Source organism: Pelodiscus sinensis, chromosome 1 (genome assembly GCF_049634645.1).
Source record: "Pelodiscus sinensis isolate JC-2024 chromosome 1, ASM4963464v1, whole genome shotgun sequence".
Taxonomy (NCBI): Eukaryota; Metazoa; Chordata; order Testudines; family Trionychidae; genus Pelodiscus; species Pelodiscus sinensis.
In genome coordinates, this window is record NC_134711.1 from 90,462,913 (window position 1) to 90,479,833 (window position 16,921).

The 16,921-nt window shown below is 46.2% G+C and overlaps 1 protein-coding gene across 9 annotated transcripts in view; it reads right to left on the reverse strand.

The window, feature by feature from the left end:
• Positions 1-16,921, reverse strand: part of GRAP2 (GRB2 related adaptor protein 2) — a 161,763-nt gene that overhangs the window by 8,456 nt on the left and 136,386 nt on the right. For all 9 annotated transcript variants that reach the window (XR_012905947.1, XM_075936443.1, XM_075936414.1 and 6 more), the window contains 3 exons: positions 8,448-8,567; positions 7,049-7,217; positions 5,046-5,177 (listed from right to left, as the gene is read on the reverse strand). Coding sequence is in view for 8 of the 9 variants with exons in the window: in XM_075936443.1 (XP_075792558.1) it covers positions 5,046-5,177; positions 7,049-7,217; positions 8,448-8,567 (421 nt within the window). In the remaining variant the exon portion in view is untranslated. The remainder of the gene's footprint in view (positions 1-5,045; positions 5,178-7,048; positions 7,218-8,447; positions 8,568-16,921) is intronic.

Consider the following 16,921-nt stretch of genomic DNA (forward strand, 5'->3'; position numbering starts at 1 on the left):
GTCCATGCCCTTTGGACCAAGAATCTCAAGCTAGGTACCTGGGTATAGCTTCCACATTTCCTCTCTCAAGTCTTTTCTGTACTTAACCTGGAAGATTAAATTAAGATACACAACTCCAGCTATGTTAATTGTGTAGCTGGAGTCAACGTACCTTAATTCGACCTTTGGCATCATCTCCACAGTGTTAGGTCAATGGCTTCCCTTACTACTCACAAATCAAAGAGTACTGGTGTAGATGAGTGATAGATGGCGGTGCTCTCAGCATTCAATTTAGTGGGTCTTTACTAGACCTGCTAAATCAAACTCCAGGGCTACATCTAGACTATATCCCTTTTTCGGAAAAGGGATGTAAATTAGACGTATCGCAATTGCTAATGAAGCGGGGATTTAAATCTCCCCCGCTGCATTAGCATAAAAATGGCTGCCGCTTTTTTCCCCGCACGGAGCTTTGCCGGAAAAAAGCGCCAGTCTAGACGCTGATCTTGCGGAAAATAAAGCCTTTTCCGAAAGATCCCTTGAAATAAGGGATAAGGGATCTTTCGGAAAAGGCTTTATTTTCCGCAAGATCAGCGTCTAGACTGGCGCTTTTTTCCGGCAAAGCTCCGTGCGGGGAAAAAAGCGGCAGCCATTTTTATGCTAATGCAGCGGGGGAGATTTAAATCCCCGCTTCATTAGCAATTGCGATACGTCTAATTTACATCCCTTTTCCGAAAAAGGGATATAGTCTAGACGTAGCCCAGAAGATTGACCACTGCAGTGTGGATCTTCACACTTCCTGGAAGTGAAGACTGTGGTCTCAGGATTTAGCATTTCAAATGCTCCTTTGATCATGCTGGCACCTTAGTCAGCCTAAAAGGTGAGTGGATCTGACTTTGCATGTCAAGTATCCATGGCTAGAAGTGTCAGAGACTCAAACTCCATCTGGCTTTAGTGACATAGGATTCTTTTTTGTTTTGTTTTGTTTTTTTGTACCATTAACCTCTTAGAGGTTGAAGATTGTCTCACTTTGGATCAATATGAAAGTCTTAAGCAATAGTTTATGTTCTCAGCTATTTCCTGTATCTGCTGAGTGTTGATGAATGTGGAGAGCTGGAAGAAGGGAGTGGCAATTTTGGCCTCTGAAATAGTTTGGAGCAAACCCACGGTTGCTTTAAATTGACTGGCTGTGACTGTCTAGGACCATTTGCCAGACAAGGACTGATTAGTATGTGTTGGTCATGCCTCCTTCTGCCTTCCCCTTACTCCCTCATCAGGGTTGGCAGTAGGAGTAGCACAGGCACTGGCTATGCTGTCTCTATGCCAGCTGGCGATGTCTCCATGGGAGGAAAGAACCAGGTGTTTCCCTCTGCCTTTGTGCAGCTCCTGCAGTGCAGAGAATAGAGCAGGCCTAAGATTCCAGTGGGCCTATTAAAAATGAGATTTATTAAGTAAAGAAAGAAAAGCAAATTTAAAACAGTACGAGAACACACCAGGGCTACGTCTACACTGGCCCCATAAAACGGAATAGTCATGCAAAGCAGGTAAGTCAGAATAGGGAAATCCGCGGGGGATTTAAATATCCCCCGCGGATTTAAATAAACATGTCCGCCGCTTTTTTTCCGGCTTGGGGAAAAGCCGGAAAAAAGCATCTAGACTGGCACGATCCTCCGGAATAAAGCCCTTTTCCGGAGGATCTCTTATTCCTACTTGTAAGGGCTTTATTCCGGAGGATCGCGCCAGTCTAGACGCTTTTTTCCGGCTTTTCCCCAAGCCGGAAAAAAAGCGACGGACATGTTTATTTAAATCCGCGGGGGATATTTAAATCCCCCGCGGATTTCCCTATTCTGACTTACCTGCTTTGCATGACTATTCCGTTTTATGGGGCCAGTGTAGACGTAGCCCAAGTGTTCTACTTAGCACTAGCCCACCCAGGTGGGTACATCTTGGATTAGGTGCTGGGAATGAAGAAAGGCAGACATGTCTAGAAAGCATTCTGCTTTGACCCTTTCAGACTGCCAGGTATTGCATGTCATCCCTCTTCCTGCATAGGTTGTAACACATTAGAGATGTGAAAGGTGTGGGAGAAAATTCATCAAACTCTCAGGCATGCTCGGCCAATGTTACAGGATCATTTTAGCAATATAATGTGTGATCAACCGTCTTATCTTGGGGCGAAGGGAGGAAGTGCAGTAGTCTCTGGTTTTTGTAAATTGCTATTGTCCTTTATATCTTCCCAATTTATTTTCTCAAAACCCAGTATTTCAAATGCCCTGTACCTGCGCTTTGGTTGGCCTAAAAGGTCAGTGTGACTGGATCCCTGTTTGCACGTCAATTGCCCCTGGCTGGAAGTGTCAGTGAGTCAGACTCAGTCTGGCTTTAGAGACACAGGATTCATTTTTTTGGTATACTTTTCTCTTGCAAGTATTTCTACTCTGTATTAAATACTAGATTATTTACTCACCGTTGCCCAGGTCCTTAACTCAATTAATTTTAGTTTTTCATATAAATCATTGCTCTGGGGTAGGGCTGGGATGAGGGGTTCAATATGCAGGCTGCCCTGGGAACCAGCCCTCTCTCAGCACAGCATCTTGGGGTTAGGTGGGAAGCACCTTTCCATGGCTGCTGCAGCTCCAGGTGGCACAGCTAGGGGAGTGGTGCATGTTCCCCATCTGGGGCAAGTCCAGATTCATCTATCCCTCTGTGCTCCCCAGCCAGAGTGAGGAATGCAGCAAACTGTGCACTTTCCTCTTGCTCTTTGAAGAAGGGGAATAGCCAGCAATGTTCCTGTGTGAATCGTGGAACATTAAGGCCACCTAAGGGGTGGTTGGCTCGAGGATAGTGTAGTCCCAGCAAGGGGAGAGGGTGGACTCCAGCCATCCCTTTCACTTGCCTGGTGATTCTGTCTCTCTTCAGTATGGTTTTCTGATAAGCAATCCTATTCTAGGCACATACCATTTTTCTGGCACAACCAAGCTCTTATGCTGATTTAAGTTATGATAAGAGGAAGCTGCGTACCAAATTTGGCAGTCCTAGCTCTTACTGATTAGGAGGAGTTCTTGAACGAACATACAGAGAGACTCACAGACAGATAAACTTTCTCAGAGATATAGTAGATGACATATTGACAGATTTGTCACAAAGGGCCCAGGCTCCAATCTTGTGACAAGCTGAATTATTCTGCTAACAGTCCCCTTTCTATGTAACATTGCACCTGAATGATGAAGTATAGAACTGGCCACTCCAGAGTATCCTTGGCCCTCCTCTACTGGGACTCTTACCCTATGTGGCTTCATTTTGGATCCCTTCTCTAGTGGGATTAGTCTCTCCTCAGATGAGGCCATTACTGTGGAAGCATCTCCTGCTACAGACAGGAAGCATCCTCTCTTCCCTATGGAAACTGTTTCCCACCCAAATTAACAGGGAATGGTTGTAAAGGCAGCACCATGCACTGCTCTCTCTCTTCCTCCATCCCATATTTTGCATGCACCTTTACCATCTTTGCCAAGCCTCAGGAGTGAAGGACCACTCACCAGGAACTCCCAACAGGGAAATATGGCACATATGGAATGTGCTCAAAGAAACCCAATTCTCCAGTGGTAATCAACCCATTTCCCATTCCTAGGGTATGTCTAGACTACAGGGTTTTGTCGACAGAAGTTTTGTCGACAGATACTGTCGACAAAGCTTCTGTCGACAAAGAGCATCTAGACTACATTCAGTTCTGTCGACAAAGCAAGCTGCTTTGTCAACAAAACCCTGTAGTCTAGACACAACCCTACATGCAATAACACCTTTTGTCGACAGAACTCTGTCGACAGAAGGCGTTATGCCTCATAAAATGAGATTTACCAGTGTTGACAAAACTGCTGAGTTCTGTCGACGTTATGTCGACAGAACTCAGCAGTAGTGTAGACACAGGTATAGTTTTGTTGACAAAAGTCCACTTTTGTTGACAAAACTCTGTAGTCTAGACACACCCATACTGTCAACAAAGCTTCTGTCGACAAAGAGCATCTACATCCAGACTACATCCAGTTCTGTTGACAAAGCAAGCCGCTTTGTCGACATGGCACTATAGGCGCAAAGGACAGTATAGATGCAATAACGCCTTCTGCTGACAGAACTCTGTTGACAAAAGGCGTTATTCCTCACAGAGGGTACGTCTATACTACAGGGTTTTGTCGACAGAAGTTTTGTCAACAGATAGGGTACGTCTAGACTACAGGCTTCTGTCGACAGAAGTTTTGTCGACAGATACTGTTGACAAAACTTCTGTCGACAAAGAGCGTCTACATACATTGAGTTCTGTCGACAAAGCAAGCTGCTTTGTCGACATGGTAGTGTAGACGTAAAGGACAGTTTACATGCAATAACACCTTCTGTCGACAGAAACTCTGTCGACAGAAGGCGTTATGCCTCGTAAAATGAGGTTTACCAGCGTCGACAAAACTGCTGAGTTCTGTCGACATTATGTCGACAGAACTCAGCGGTAGTGTGGACGCAGGTATAGTTTTGTCGACAAAAGTCCACTTTTGTCGACAAAACCCTGTAGTCTAGACACACCCCTAGTGTGCACAATGGTGCCAAACATTATCACCACACACTGCAAAAGAAACTGGCTGCACATTTGGGCTTGCCCTACAGACTTGAAAGGCATTCCTAGATATGAGGGTGGGAGGTGTTGTTCTTTGTTCCCAACATGACTTTTAGTCTTATCCAAAGCTAAACATTTCTCTGTACTTGGCCATTCTTGCGAGACTGGGTTTGTTGTTCCCAGCCCTCCAGTTAGAAAGTCACTACCTGTTGAGTATGATTTTTGCAGGTCTGTCCCATGAGTTGTGAAATTCAGAGGACAAAATAGAATTTTACATATTTATTTCAGTCCACCAGATGTCACCATGCTGACACCATACCTTGATGCTATAGCACAATGTGAAGAAACAGTCATAAAGCAGTTATGGCGATGCACTTAAAAATTAGGTAAACAGCCCATCTCCTAGTGAGCAGAGGCCAGCGTGTTCTCTAGCCCAGGTTTGGCCCAACTAATCTCTCTTTCCCAGTGATACCTGTTGCTGCTGCTGCTGGGATGGTGAGTGATCTACATATCTCTTAGACACTGATGCTCGGATTTCTCCAGCTGCTCCACTCAGGCGGAGTCCTTCCGGTGCCCCCCGTTCTAGGCTTCCACCACGTCTTCCCTAGGGGTGGGAGGAGAGTGATGAAGGTCAGACCAGACCTACTTCCCATAACTCTGTATCCTAGTAATCAGTTTCCCTGTCTCTTTCCCTCTCCTGAGCTCCACCTTCCACTGCTCTCCCTAGCTCTAAGGTCTATGCAAAGAGGATTCCTGTTCCACCGGAAACTGGAGAGCCTAGATTTTGCATCTTCTCCACAGCCACTCCCCCTCAGAAGTTCAAGTGGGGATTTGGGGCCCTGAATGGGTTTGAAGCCTGCCTCTGTTCCCTACTACAGAGTGAGTCGAGCCCCGGTGTTCCTTCCAATAAACAAGCAGGTGCGGCTGGGCTCCCCTTTACTGAAAGAGAAGAGTATGTCTGCGGCCTGTTCTCCGATTATAAATAAGAGTGGTTGTGTGAGGCCTGGCATTTGGTTAATTGCGGAGTCCCAGACTTTCAAGGGCACAGCACCCACAATGAAGCCGTATTTTCAGTATAGCTCAGCATCCAACATACACCCAAACGGCTGAGCTCCTTTGAATCCTCTGGCGTTGGGCTTCATTTGTCTCAGCACCTGGCTCTACTTATTGTTGATTATCATCATCATCATCGCTGTAGCGCTTGGGAGCCCCTGTCGTGGCCCAAGACTCCATGGCGCTAAGCACTGTACAAACTTTCAGTGCCACTGACTGCAACTTCTCCCCTAATCTTTTGTGTGTCTGGCTACATCTTGGCACAAATATCATCCCCCTTTCTCATCCTCCTGCTGAGCTACCTTTCCTATATGTGGTCTCCCTTACATCTTGGTAATGCCTTTTTTTTTTTTAAGGCCAGATAAGGGATCTAGAAGGAGTGAACAACACAAGACCCTTTATCAGCTTGAAAAATACATCCTGTCACCTTTTTGGAACTGAAAGCAATGCCCCACATTCAGCTGATCAAACTGTATTGCCACAGTGAACAGGTCATTTATTTTCTGCCTTGTCTCTACCCACACATCCTGGTAATTTAATACCAGAGTCCGTTTCCTGGTAAAGCAGCACTTCAGTTACTGTAGTTACCATGTGTTTTCTCTCTCGGCATTGTGTGTGCAGTGGCTGGCAGCAGCCTGTGCTGCGTCATTCCCTCATTATCCTGGCATAAAAACAAATGTGCATTTGAGAGACAGGGATTTCTCTTCTTCCACAAACATCTTGTGCTGCTTCTTCCTTGAACTCACAAACTGTGCTCACATCTCTGGAGTTCTGGGACAACGTGATGCCCCCTTTTTGCCATCCTGTCCCCAGTTCCTGCACAATACCCTGATTTGATCTGTAACTAATAAGAGATCAGCAATTCCTCAATGCCATGCCGCAAACTTTCAGCTATAGCAATGGCAGCACCCAGAGTTCATCCAAGGAGGGGGGAAAAATCAAAATTTCTCTCAGTTCTCCTAATAAACTCAGTCTGCTCTGTGATTCTCTCTTCCTGTTCTCTCCCTGAGCCCTCATTATAACAGTGTTTCTTCAGCTATTCTGTACCCCATCCCTTTCCTATAGTTAGACCTGGCTCCTTTTATCTGTTCTGATGCACCTCAAAGCTGACCTGCAGCACATCCTGCAGTTCCAGGCCTTGGGAACAGCTCTGGCAAACCTCTCATTTCCAATTGGCAGTGTTTCCTATCGCAGTCTTCAGCTTGTTGTAAATGGAGAAGGCAAATCACACTAAGTTACGTAATGTGTTTATGTTGTAAACAATCAAAAATCTAGGCTGAGACGGGAGGTCCTCTAATCTAGAGACCTGACTGGGATTCTACTGAAAGGCTCCAAAGGCAACATTTTAGCACTAAACCCATCCCATAAGATGGCTCTCTCCTCTTGGGTTTTGGAGGGATGGTTTGAAAACTCTGGGTATACCTTTTCTTCTTGGCTCCCATCTCTCAGGAAGATTTGCTTTTGCCTGGAGATAGAGGAGGTCTTGTAGTATTCCACCAATTTGTTTAGTGACTGGAATTTCTCTGTCCATAAGTAGTAGTTGCCCTTTGTATCCCTCATCACCCTGAAGTGCTGGACATCATCCTCATGCCTGTGATCAAGGGGAAAAATTAACATCAGATGAGAATGATTTTACTTTCCTTGCACACCTTTCATCCAGAAGACTCCCAAAAGCCCTTTACAGACTCTCGACCTAATTTGGACTTGTGGAAAGCAAAAGTCAGTGGCACTGCACCTGGATACACTACATCTGAATGTGACCCTATATGTAAAGGGATCACTCACCAATCACAAAAATGCAGTGGTCTTGAGGATGCATGGCCAAATGGTAGAATCAGTACAGAGTACTGGGATTCAGACCTTTACTTTCAAAATATGAGTGATGGGATTTTTATGACCACAAATGGTGAGAAGATTCATTCTGCACCACATGTAGAAAAGGATGAGACAGCAGCATGATGCCCCATTCACAACTGGACCTGCATGGACTTGAAGGAAAGTATGCTACAAGGTTATAACCTTACCTAAGGTATTTTTCCTCAGGTTAATCCCTAGACAAATTGGGGCAAAGGACTGAGATTTACTCCTTTGTTCTTGTTGCATAATGTCCACCAGCACCTAGTGGAACAGTGGATTACCTCTGAAGAAACATCTGCAGTCCCAGTGCCATGCTGGGTTCACACAGGAGGGGGCAGTGCTGGGTTTGAAACAAAAGTTGAGAATGGCCAGACTAGAGGTAAGTGGCTGAAAAGGGAAACAAGCGTAGGGTGTAAGAGGCCTGAGGCAGCGGAGTCTTTTTGATTTATCAGTCAATGTTCATACAGCATGTCAGTATTCAGAGTGCTACGTAAACACGACATATTTTTATGATCGTAGTTGTGAAGCTGCTGGTTCTCATGCAATTTGGTCCACAGCAACTGAAAGTCTTTTCCCTCTGGTGGCTGCTCAGTGGCCTACGTGAAATAAATCGGTGGCGTAAGTCACCTCTTAATGGGTATTAAACAGCATTCTTGACTGGTAACTCAAGCCATCATGCAAAAAACATGCCTGAAAGGTCCATGTTTTGCATTGTGGGAAATGGCCAACAGAATGTTTTCTGCTCTGCTTCAAATGGTCCAGTCCAGTGGGGGTTGTGATTTTGGGATAGGGTATTTGCTGTCAATTGAATGGAAGAAGACACATTCAAGAAGCAGATGCCTCACTGATTCCATTGACTGGGGCCATGCAATCTTCCCTAGACAATGCCATCCTGTTAAGGGGATGCTAGGGACAGTGGTATTAACCCAAACTAAGGTAGGAAGACACAGTAAATAGCAGGTACCTGACGGAGATGGAGAAGTCACCAGGGGAGTTCTGGCTGGCTCGGATGATAAAAGAGCCAATTTCTTTGCTCATGAGTAAGTTCTCTGCTTCATGGCGGGATATCCCTTCATTAAACCAGCTGTCAAGGGAAATAAATCACATGCATATGAATAAAGAAAGTGCATGAGAGAAAAGAAGGGAAGAGGTGAGAGGTGAATTTGGAATGAGCATAGGTAGGGGAAGGAGAAGCAAAAAGGACTAGAGCGTTCTGAATGATTGTCTCCTTTTAACAGAGCATTTTCTCAAAGTATGATTTATAGAAACAAAGATGGAGAAAATGATCCTTTATGAAGACCAACTTCCTTCTCCTTCGCAGTGCCCAACCTGAACAACTTTCAAAATGTGCAACTGCTGCGACTCAGAAAAGAATCAAAGTGGAAATGTTTCGGCCCAGCTGCTACATGCTCTGTGTGTGTGAGGGAAAGGTTAGTGAGGACGTAATTACTATGTGAGATGCATAATGAATGGTCTGATTCCACTGCTCCAAGTGTGCCAGGAAAAGCTGCTAGCGTAACAGCCTGTGACATGTACACCCCAGCAAATCCTGTACATACAGTATGGAAGGAGAGAACCTGGGTGCCAAAAATGCAGCCCCGTAATTGCTGGCTGAGCTAACAGAGCAAGTCTGGCTGGTGGAATTCACACACAACAACACACATTGGGTATCACCAACTCTCAGGATTTTTTCCACCAGTGATATAATTTTGTCTGGGACTGGAAGCAGTCTGGCAATGACCTGAGAAGCTCCAGACCTCAGAAGAATTTAAGCCTTCCAAATGGCTGCTTGCCCCCACTTGCCTGCCTCCTGGGAGAGAGCATCTGATCAAAGCTGCTACAGGAAATGCTCTTTCTACCTCCTCATTGCAATATGAAACCATTCACATGGGAGGGGAGGGAGGAGAAGGGTGAAGAAGCTGCCAGCAGCTCAGGATGATTCTGTACCCCCCTTCCAGGAGGAGGAGAAGTGAGGTTGGAAGGGACTAAGCTTACAGGGGTATGGATCTGGATGGGCTGAACAGAGGGGATCTGAATTGATGGGATGAAAATGAACTGATGGAGGGCACAACTGACGGGGGTGGGAGAAGAATTGCTGGGCAGTGGACTGGCAGATATGGAAGTAAGAGCTCTTTTAGATAAGGAGACTTTGGCCCCTGCTAATCTGTTTGGGTACGTCTACACTACAGCGCTAATTTGAACTAACTTAGATCAAATTAGTTAATTCGAACTAAGCTAATTCGAACTAACGCGTCTAGAACTAAAAACTAGTTCGAATTAGCGTTTTGCTAATTCGAACTAGCATGTCCACATTAAGTGGACCCTGAACCAGGCTTACGGATGGCCGGAAGCAGTGCCGGCAGGGCATCAGAGGAGGACTTAGAGCGTGGAGATGCTGTCTCAGGCTAGCCGAGGGCTGCGCTTAAAGGGTCCCGACCCCCACCCCGGACAGAGTTCTCAGGGGTGCCCCACTTGCAAAGCAGTCCTGGCTTGGAGTGCCCGCAGTACCCACAATGAGCACATCACACCACTCGGCCATCAGCCTGGCTGCACTTGTCGCAGGCTGCCATCTCGGGAGAGGGGGCAATTGGGGGGCTGCAGGAGAGCTTCCACCCCAAAAGCCCGCAGAGCCAGCCCAGTCCTCCCCATCGGGGGCTCGTACCCCATTCCTCCCTCACCTCCTTCCACTTACCCTTCCCTAGACCCTTTTCTTGATGTACAAAATAAAGGACAATTGTGTTCAAAAATGGAATCTGTCTTTATTGAACAAAACTGGGGGAGACTGGGAAAAAGAGGTGGGAGAGGGGAAGAGAGAGGCTGGGAGAGGGGAGGGCAACTAAAATGATCAGGGGTTGGGAACAGGTCCCATATGAAGAGAGGCTAAAGAGACTGGGACTTTTCAGCTTAGAAAAGAGGAGACGGAGGGGGGACAGGATAGAGGTCTCTAAATGCAGGAATTGGGTGGAGAGGGTGCATACAGAAAAGTTCTTCATTAGTTCCCATAAAGAAGGAGAAGAGGACACCAAAGTAAAGGAATGGGTAGCAGGCTTCAAACTAGTAACAGAAAGTTGTTCTTCACAAAGCAAAGAGTCAACCTGTGGAACTCCTTGCTGCAGGAGGCTGTGAAGGCTAGAACTAGAACAGAGTTTAAAGGGAAGTGAGATCAAGTCATGGAGGTTGGGTCCATGGAGTGCTATTAGCCAGGGGTAGGAGTGGTGTCCCTGCCCAAGGTTTGTGGAAGGCTGGAGAGGGATGGCACGAGACAAATGGCTTGGTCACTGTCTTCGGTCCATCCCCTCCAGGGTTCCTAGGGTTGGCCGTTGTCGGCAGACAGGCTACTGGGCTAGATGGACCTTTGGTCTGACCCAGGACGGCCATTGTAAGCTCAGGGCTCAGGGTCGGGGGTCTCAGTGGACCCCCTTGGTTTTCATGCATACCTGCTCCTGGGTGGCCAGGCTGGCAGCTCTCCTGCCCTAGCCGGCCACTTTCCTGTGCCTAGTGCGGAGATCGTGGACGAGGTCCATGATGTCCGCACTAGCCCAGGCGGGTGCCCGCTTCTTGCGGTCCCGGGCAAGCTCCCGGGAGCCGCCAGCCTGGTCCCGGGAAGAGGGGGAGGGCTGGGGGGCATCGGGTGGGTGGCTCGATCTGTGCCAGGTGCAGGGTCTGCTGGCTGGGTGCTGGCAGGCTTGTACCTGGCAGGGGCACCGTAGCCAGCCCGTGCCCCTTTAAGGGGTCCGGGGCTGGGAGGGGGGCAGACGAGTTTCCCTGGTGTTGGCCAGAGTGGCCACTAGGGAAACCTGGGGAGGGCTAGCCTCCCACTAGTTCGAATTAAGGGTCTACACAGCCTTTAATTCGAACTAGTAATTTCGAACTATGCTTAATCCTCGTGGAATGAGGATTACCTAGTTCGAACTAAGCGCTCCGTTAGTTCGAATTAAGTTCGAACTAACGGAGCGCTAGTGTAGCGCCTATGAAAGTTAGTTCGAACTAACGCCAGTTAGTTCGAACTAACTTTGTAGTGTAGACATACCCTTTGAGAGCATGGGCAACATTGTCACACACTCCCTGGCGATGGGGAGGGGGAGTTCAGAAATCAAAGACAGACCAAAACACACAATATACAGATATAGATATGTAAATATCATGACTTTTGGGTCAATCTCATGGTTTTTTGGAGGATCCAAATTTTTCCCGTGAGGCTGGCAACACGGCAAAAAGGTCTTCTAACTTCCATCCAAATAAGGGCAGTGGTGCACAGGCTTTCCCTGAGAGAACAATCCCTCCAGTACCCACGGGAGCAGCAATTCTAATATCTGTGCCAGAGCAATAATAGGCAAATAAAAACAACAACAAAATCTTAGCTGGCAATACACTTGGCAGTGTGAGGATGCTGAAGGCTTTTCCCTTCTCCTGCAATGCTGCGGCACTTTGGAAGCGGCAGGGCTGAGGGCCTATAGCTTCAGGGAGGATTTCTGTGAATCTAAAGAGAAGGATTGAAAATCCATTGCAGAGTAGTATTTAGCATACCGGGCTAGTGCATTTTGCTATGGATTTAGATCCATGGAAATCCTTTCTGAAAATGCAGCCTTTTCCATCTTCCTTCCCTTGAACTTGATGCCGCATCACATAAGAACATAAGAAGGGCCGTACCGGGACAGACCAAAGGTCCATCCAGCCCAGTATCCTGTCTGCTGACAGTGGCCAATGCCAGATGCCCCAGAGGGAGTGAACCGAACGGGTACTGATCAAGCGATCTCTCTCCTGCCATCCATCTCCACCCTCTGACTAACAGAAGCTCGGGACACCATTTCTTACCCATCCTGGCAAATAGCCATTAATGGACTTAACCTCCATGAATGTATCTAGTTCTCTTTTAAACCCTGTTATAGTCCTAACCCTCAGGCTCAGGCAAGGAGTTCCACAGGTTGACTATGCGCTGTGTGAAGAAGAACTTCCATTTATTTGTTTTAAACCTGCTGCCCATTAATTTCATTTGGTGGCCCCTTGTTCTTATATTATGGGAACAAGTAAATAACTTTCCTTATTCACTTTCTCCACACCACTCATGATTTTATAGATCTCTATCATATGCCCCCTTAGTCTCCTCTTTTCCAAGCTGTAAAGTCTTAGTCTCTTTAATCTCTCCTCATATGGGATCCGTTCCAAACCCCTAATCATTTTAGTTGGCCTTCTCTGAACCTTCTCTAATGCCAGTATATCTTTTTTGAAATGAGTAGACCACATCTATATGCAGTATTCAAGATGTGGACATACCATGGATTTATTGAAGGGCAATAAGATGTTTTCTGTCTTATTCTCTATCCCTTTTTTAATAATTCCTAACATCCTACTTGCTTCTTTGACTGCCGCTGCACACTACGTCTTCAGAGAACTATCCATGATGACTCCAAGATCTCTTTCCTGATTAGTTGTAGCTAAATTAGTTCCCATCATATTGTATGAATAGTTGGAGTTATTTTTTCCAATGTGCATTACTTTACATTTATCCATATTACATTTCATTTGCCATTTTGTTGCCCAATCACTTAGTTTTGTGAGATCTTTTTGAAGTTCTTCACAATCTGCTTTGGTCTTAACTATCTTGAGCAGCTTAGTATTGTCTGCAAACTTTGCCACCTCACTGTTTACCCCTTTCTCCAGATTATTTATGAATAAGTTGAACAGGATTTGTCCTAGGACTGACCCTTGGGGAACACAACTAGTTACCCCTCTCCATTCTGAAATTTTACCATTTGTTCCTGCCCTTTGTTTCCTGTCTTTTAACCAGTTTTCAGCCCATGAAAGGATCTTCCCTCTTATCCCATGACAACTTAATTTATGTAAGAGCCTTTGGTGAGGGACTTTGTCCAAGGTTTTCTGGAAATCTAAGTACACTATATCTACTGGATCCCCTTGTCCACATGTTTGTTGACCCCTTCAAAGAACTCTAATAGATTAGTAAGACATGATTTTCCTTTACAGAAACCATGTTGACTTTCCCCCAACAAATTATGTGTCTTCTATGTGTCCATTTTATTCTTTACTATTGTTTCAACTAATTTGCCCGGTACTGATGTTAGACTTACTGGTCTGTAATTGCCGGGATCGCCTCTAGAGCCCTTTGTAAATATTGGCGTTACATTAGTTATCTTCTAGTCATTGGGTTCAGAAGCCAATTTAAAGGATAGGTTACTATTTAAAGGATAGGTTTCATCACAGTGGAGAGTTGTGTGCGAAGGACATCTCTCTTTGTGCTCTAGAGCCTAGTCTCTGCTTTGAAAGCAGGTACTTGAAAAGAGCAGGAAAAGTTGACAGGGTGTGGATGACATGGACCTACTCTATCATCACTGACCATTGATGTTTAGACCAAAGAGTCTATAGATATTGCTTCTCATGTAGCATCACACCGACCTCTAGTGGATACAATGAAACTCATGGGTGAGGATGATATTAACAATGGGACTTAGAGGGAGAGTTATTACCTTCCTGCACACTATTTAGAGAGAGAAAGCCCCTAGTCTTCCTCTTCTACCTGGTGTGTGTCACTGTTCTCAAGACGCTGTATCATTAACAACTCTATTGTCCAAGGAGAGCAAGAAACATACTTCCTACCACATCCTAGCAACACTCTTGTGAGCAACAGTAACAAGGAAATCACCTGAGAGTGACAAGAGTTTGGGGGCTGTCAGGACTAAAATAGCAGGGAATTTTGCAGGGCAGGATTAAGGTAGGGATGTTAGCTATTGGTTAACTGAATAGTCAACTAACCGCATTACTTCTTAGTGGCTAGTTGACTATTGTATAGTCTTCGGGAGTGGGGCCAGCAGCCAGTGTGCTCTGACCCCATTCCTGGGGAGCCCCCTGATACAGAGGCAGCAGGGCGAGGTGCCAGGTGGGAGCTGGTCTATGAGGGGAGTCAGTTTAAAAACCAGCTCCCCTCACAGACTGGCTGCCTGCTGTTCTGAACTGCTGCCTCTGATACAGAGAGAGGACAGGGGCTGCTGCCCTGAAGTAGCCTCTGTCTGTGGCCAGCACTGGCATCGTTGTGGACAGCGAGTGCTTTGCTGCAGCAGCCCCTGCCTGCAGTGGGCCTGGGCCTGGGCCTGGTGGGGAGCTTTTAAACCCGCTCCTCACAGCACCGGCTCCTGCTTACTCCCCACCCTTGCTGCCTCTGATACAGAGGCTGCAAGGGGGTAGGGGTGGAGAAATGCGAGGAGTCAACTAGATTAACTGATAAGGCCAGGCTTATCAGTTAATTGACTAGTCAGCTACTTGTTTTCATCCTAGATTAAGGTGTATTGATGGGGCTGCTGGGTGGCATTTTACCAGAACCCCTAGCTGCCTTAAATTGTACCACATTCTAAGAAAGCATGAGAGAGGAGGCGCTGACACACACAGAGCAACTATGTCTGTATTTATAGCAGGCATTTAGAGTACAGGCTCTACCTTCATAGCTACAGTGAAAAGCAGTCTGCATCACATTTTCCCCTGGTGTGTAGGTGCACACTGTTGTGAGAGCCTATGGCCTGGGTGACTGGGCAACAAAATGGCAAATGAAATTCAATGTAGATAAATGCAACAGTGTGAACACTGGAAACCGTAATCCCAACTATCCATACAAAATGATGGGGGTCTAAATTACCTGTTACCACGCAAGAAAGAGTCATTGTGGATATCTGTCTGAAAACATCTGCTCAGTGTGCAGTGGCAGACAAAAAAGCTAACACAGGGGTGGGCGATAACATGGTGGTTGTTTGCCAGGATTAATTCCTGGTGGGCTGCCGTTGCTATATTTACCTGCATGGATGTAGGTACCAGCAATTTCAGCTCCCATTGGATGCGGATCGCCATTCTCAGCCAATGGGAGTGACGGGAAGCAGCACCGACTGGGACAGCACTTCCTGCAGCTTCAATTGGCTCGGAACAGTGGTCCATGGCTAACAGGAGCTGCGATTACAGCTACCTGCAGTTGTGCAGGTGAATATAGCAATGGAAGCTCACCAGGAGCTAACCCTAGCACACTGAATCTGGCCTGGGGCCCAGTATTTGCCCATCCTGGAGCTAACAGAAAGTTTGGAATCATTAGGAAAGGGATAGATAACAAGTCAGAAAATATCATGTGGCCTCAAGATAAATCCATGGTACACCCACATCTTGAACTACATGCAGTTCTGTTTGCTCCATCTCAAAAAAGATATATTGGAATTAGAAAAGGTACAGAGAAGGGCAACATAAATAATTAAGGATATGGAATAACTTCCATATAAGGAGAGATTAAAAAGACTATGACTTTTTAGCTTGGAAACCAGACTGCTAAAGAGGAGGGATAAGAAAGAGATCTATGAAATCATAACTGGTGAGGAGAAAGTGAACAAGGAAATGTTATTACTCCTTTATACAATACAAAAATTAGGGGTCACCCAGTGAAATTAATAGGAAGCAGACAAACAAAATGAACAAAAGAAGTATTTTTTTTCACACAGTTCACAGTCAACTTGTGGAACTCCTTGCCAGAGGATGTTGTGAAGGCCAGGATTGTAACAGGGTTCAAAAAAGAACTAGATAATTTCCTGGAGGATAGGTCCATCAATGGCTATTAGACAGGATGGGCAGGGATGCAACATCATGTACTGAGTGTCCCTAGCCTTTGTTTGCCAGAGGAGTGGATGACAAGAGATGACTCTCTCAATGGTTGCCTGTCCTGTTCATTCCCTTTGATGCACCTGGCATTGGCTATTGTTAAAAGATAGTATAGTGGGCTAGATGGACCACTGGTCTGAGCCAGTATGGCCGTTCTTATGGGAAAGGCTCCAGCAGGGGAGAGGCAGTATAGGACACTATACTGCTAAAAAACTGCAGTGTGGACGTGGAAGGCACTGCTTGAACATGTAGAGATAAGGTTACCATACATCCAGGTTTTCCTGGATAGGACTTTTTTTTTTTGGTCCTCTGAGCTCTGCCCTGGTAGGTTTTGGAAATCTGAACAAATGTCTGTGATTTTGATCTAGGCAGTCAGTGAGTGGCGGCTGCTGGCCAGTAGCCCATCTCTGAAGGCAATGACACCAGTAGCATCAGTGCAGAAGCAAGGGTGGCATGGTATTGCTGCCCTTACTTCTGTGCTGGTGGTGGTGGTGGTGGCACTGCGTTCAGAGCAGACAGCTGGAAAGTGATGGCTGTTGTATGCCACCCTAGATTCCCCTCCTGGCATTCCTGGTAGTGTCCTCTTTTTGAGGACTTGAAATATAGCAACCTGTGTAGAGAATCCATGTCATGTATACATCTTGGAGGTTCAAGTATGTATGGCACTCACCTCACCTCACCACAGCCTGCCTCTGTTGTACTCCTATTTATCCCTATGCTAACTGGGTATACATGCTGCCATAATTGCACATACACACCCATGGAAAAATTCTCTGAAATTTTCAGAGGAATTGCACA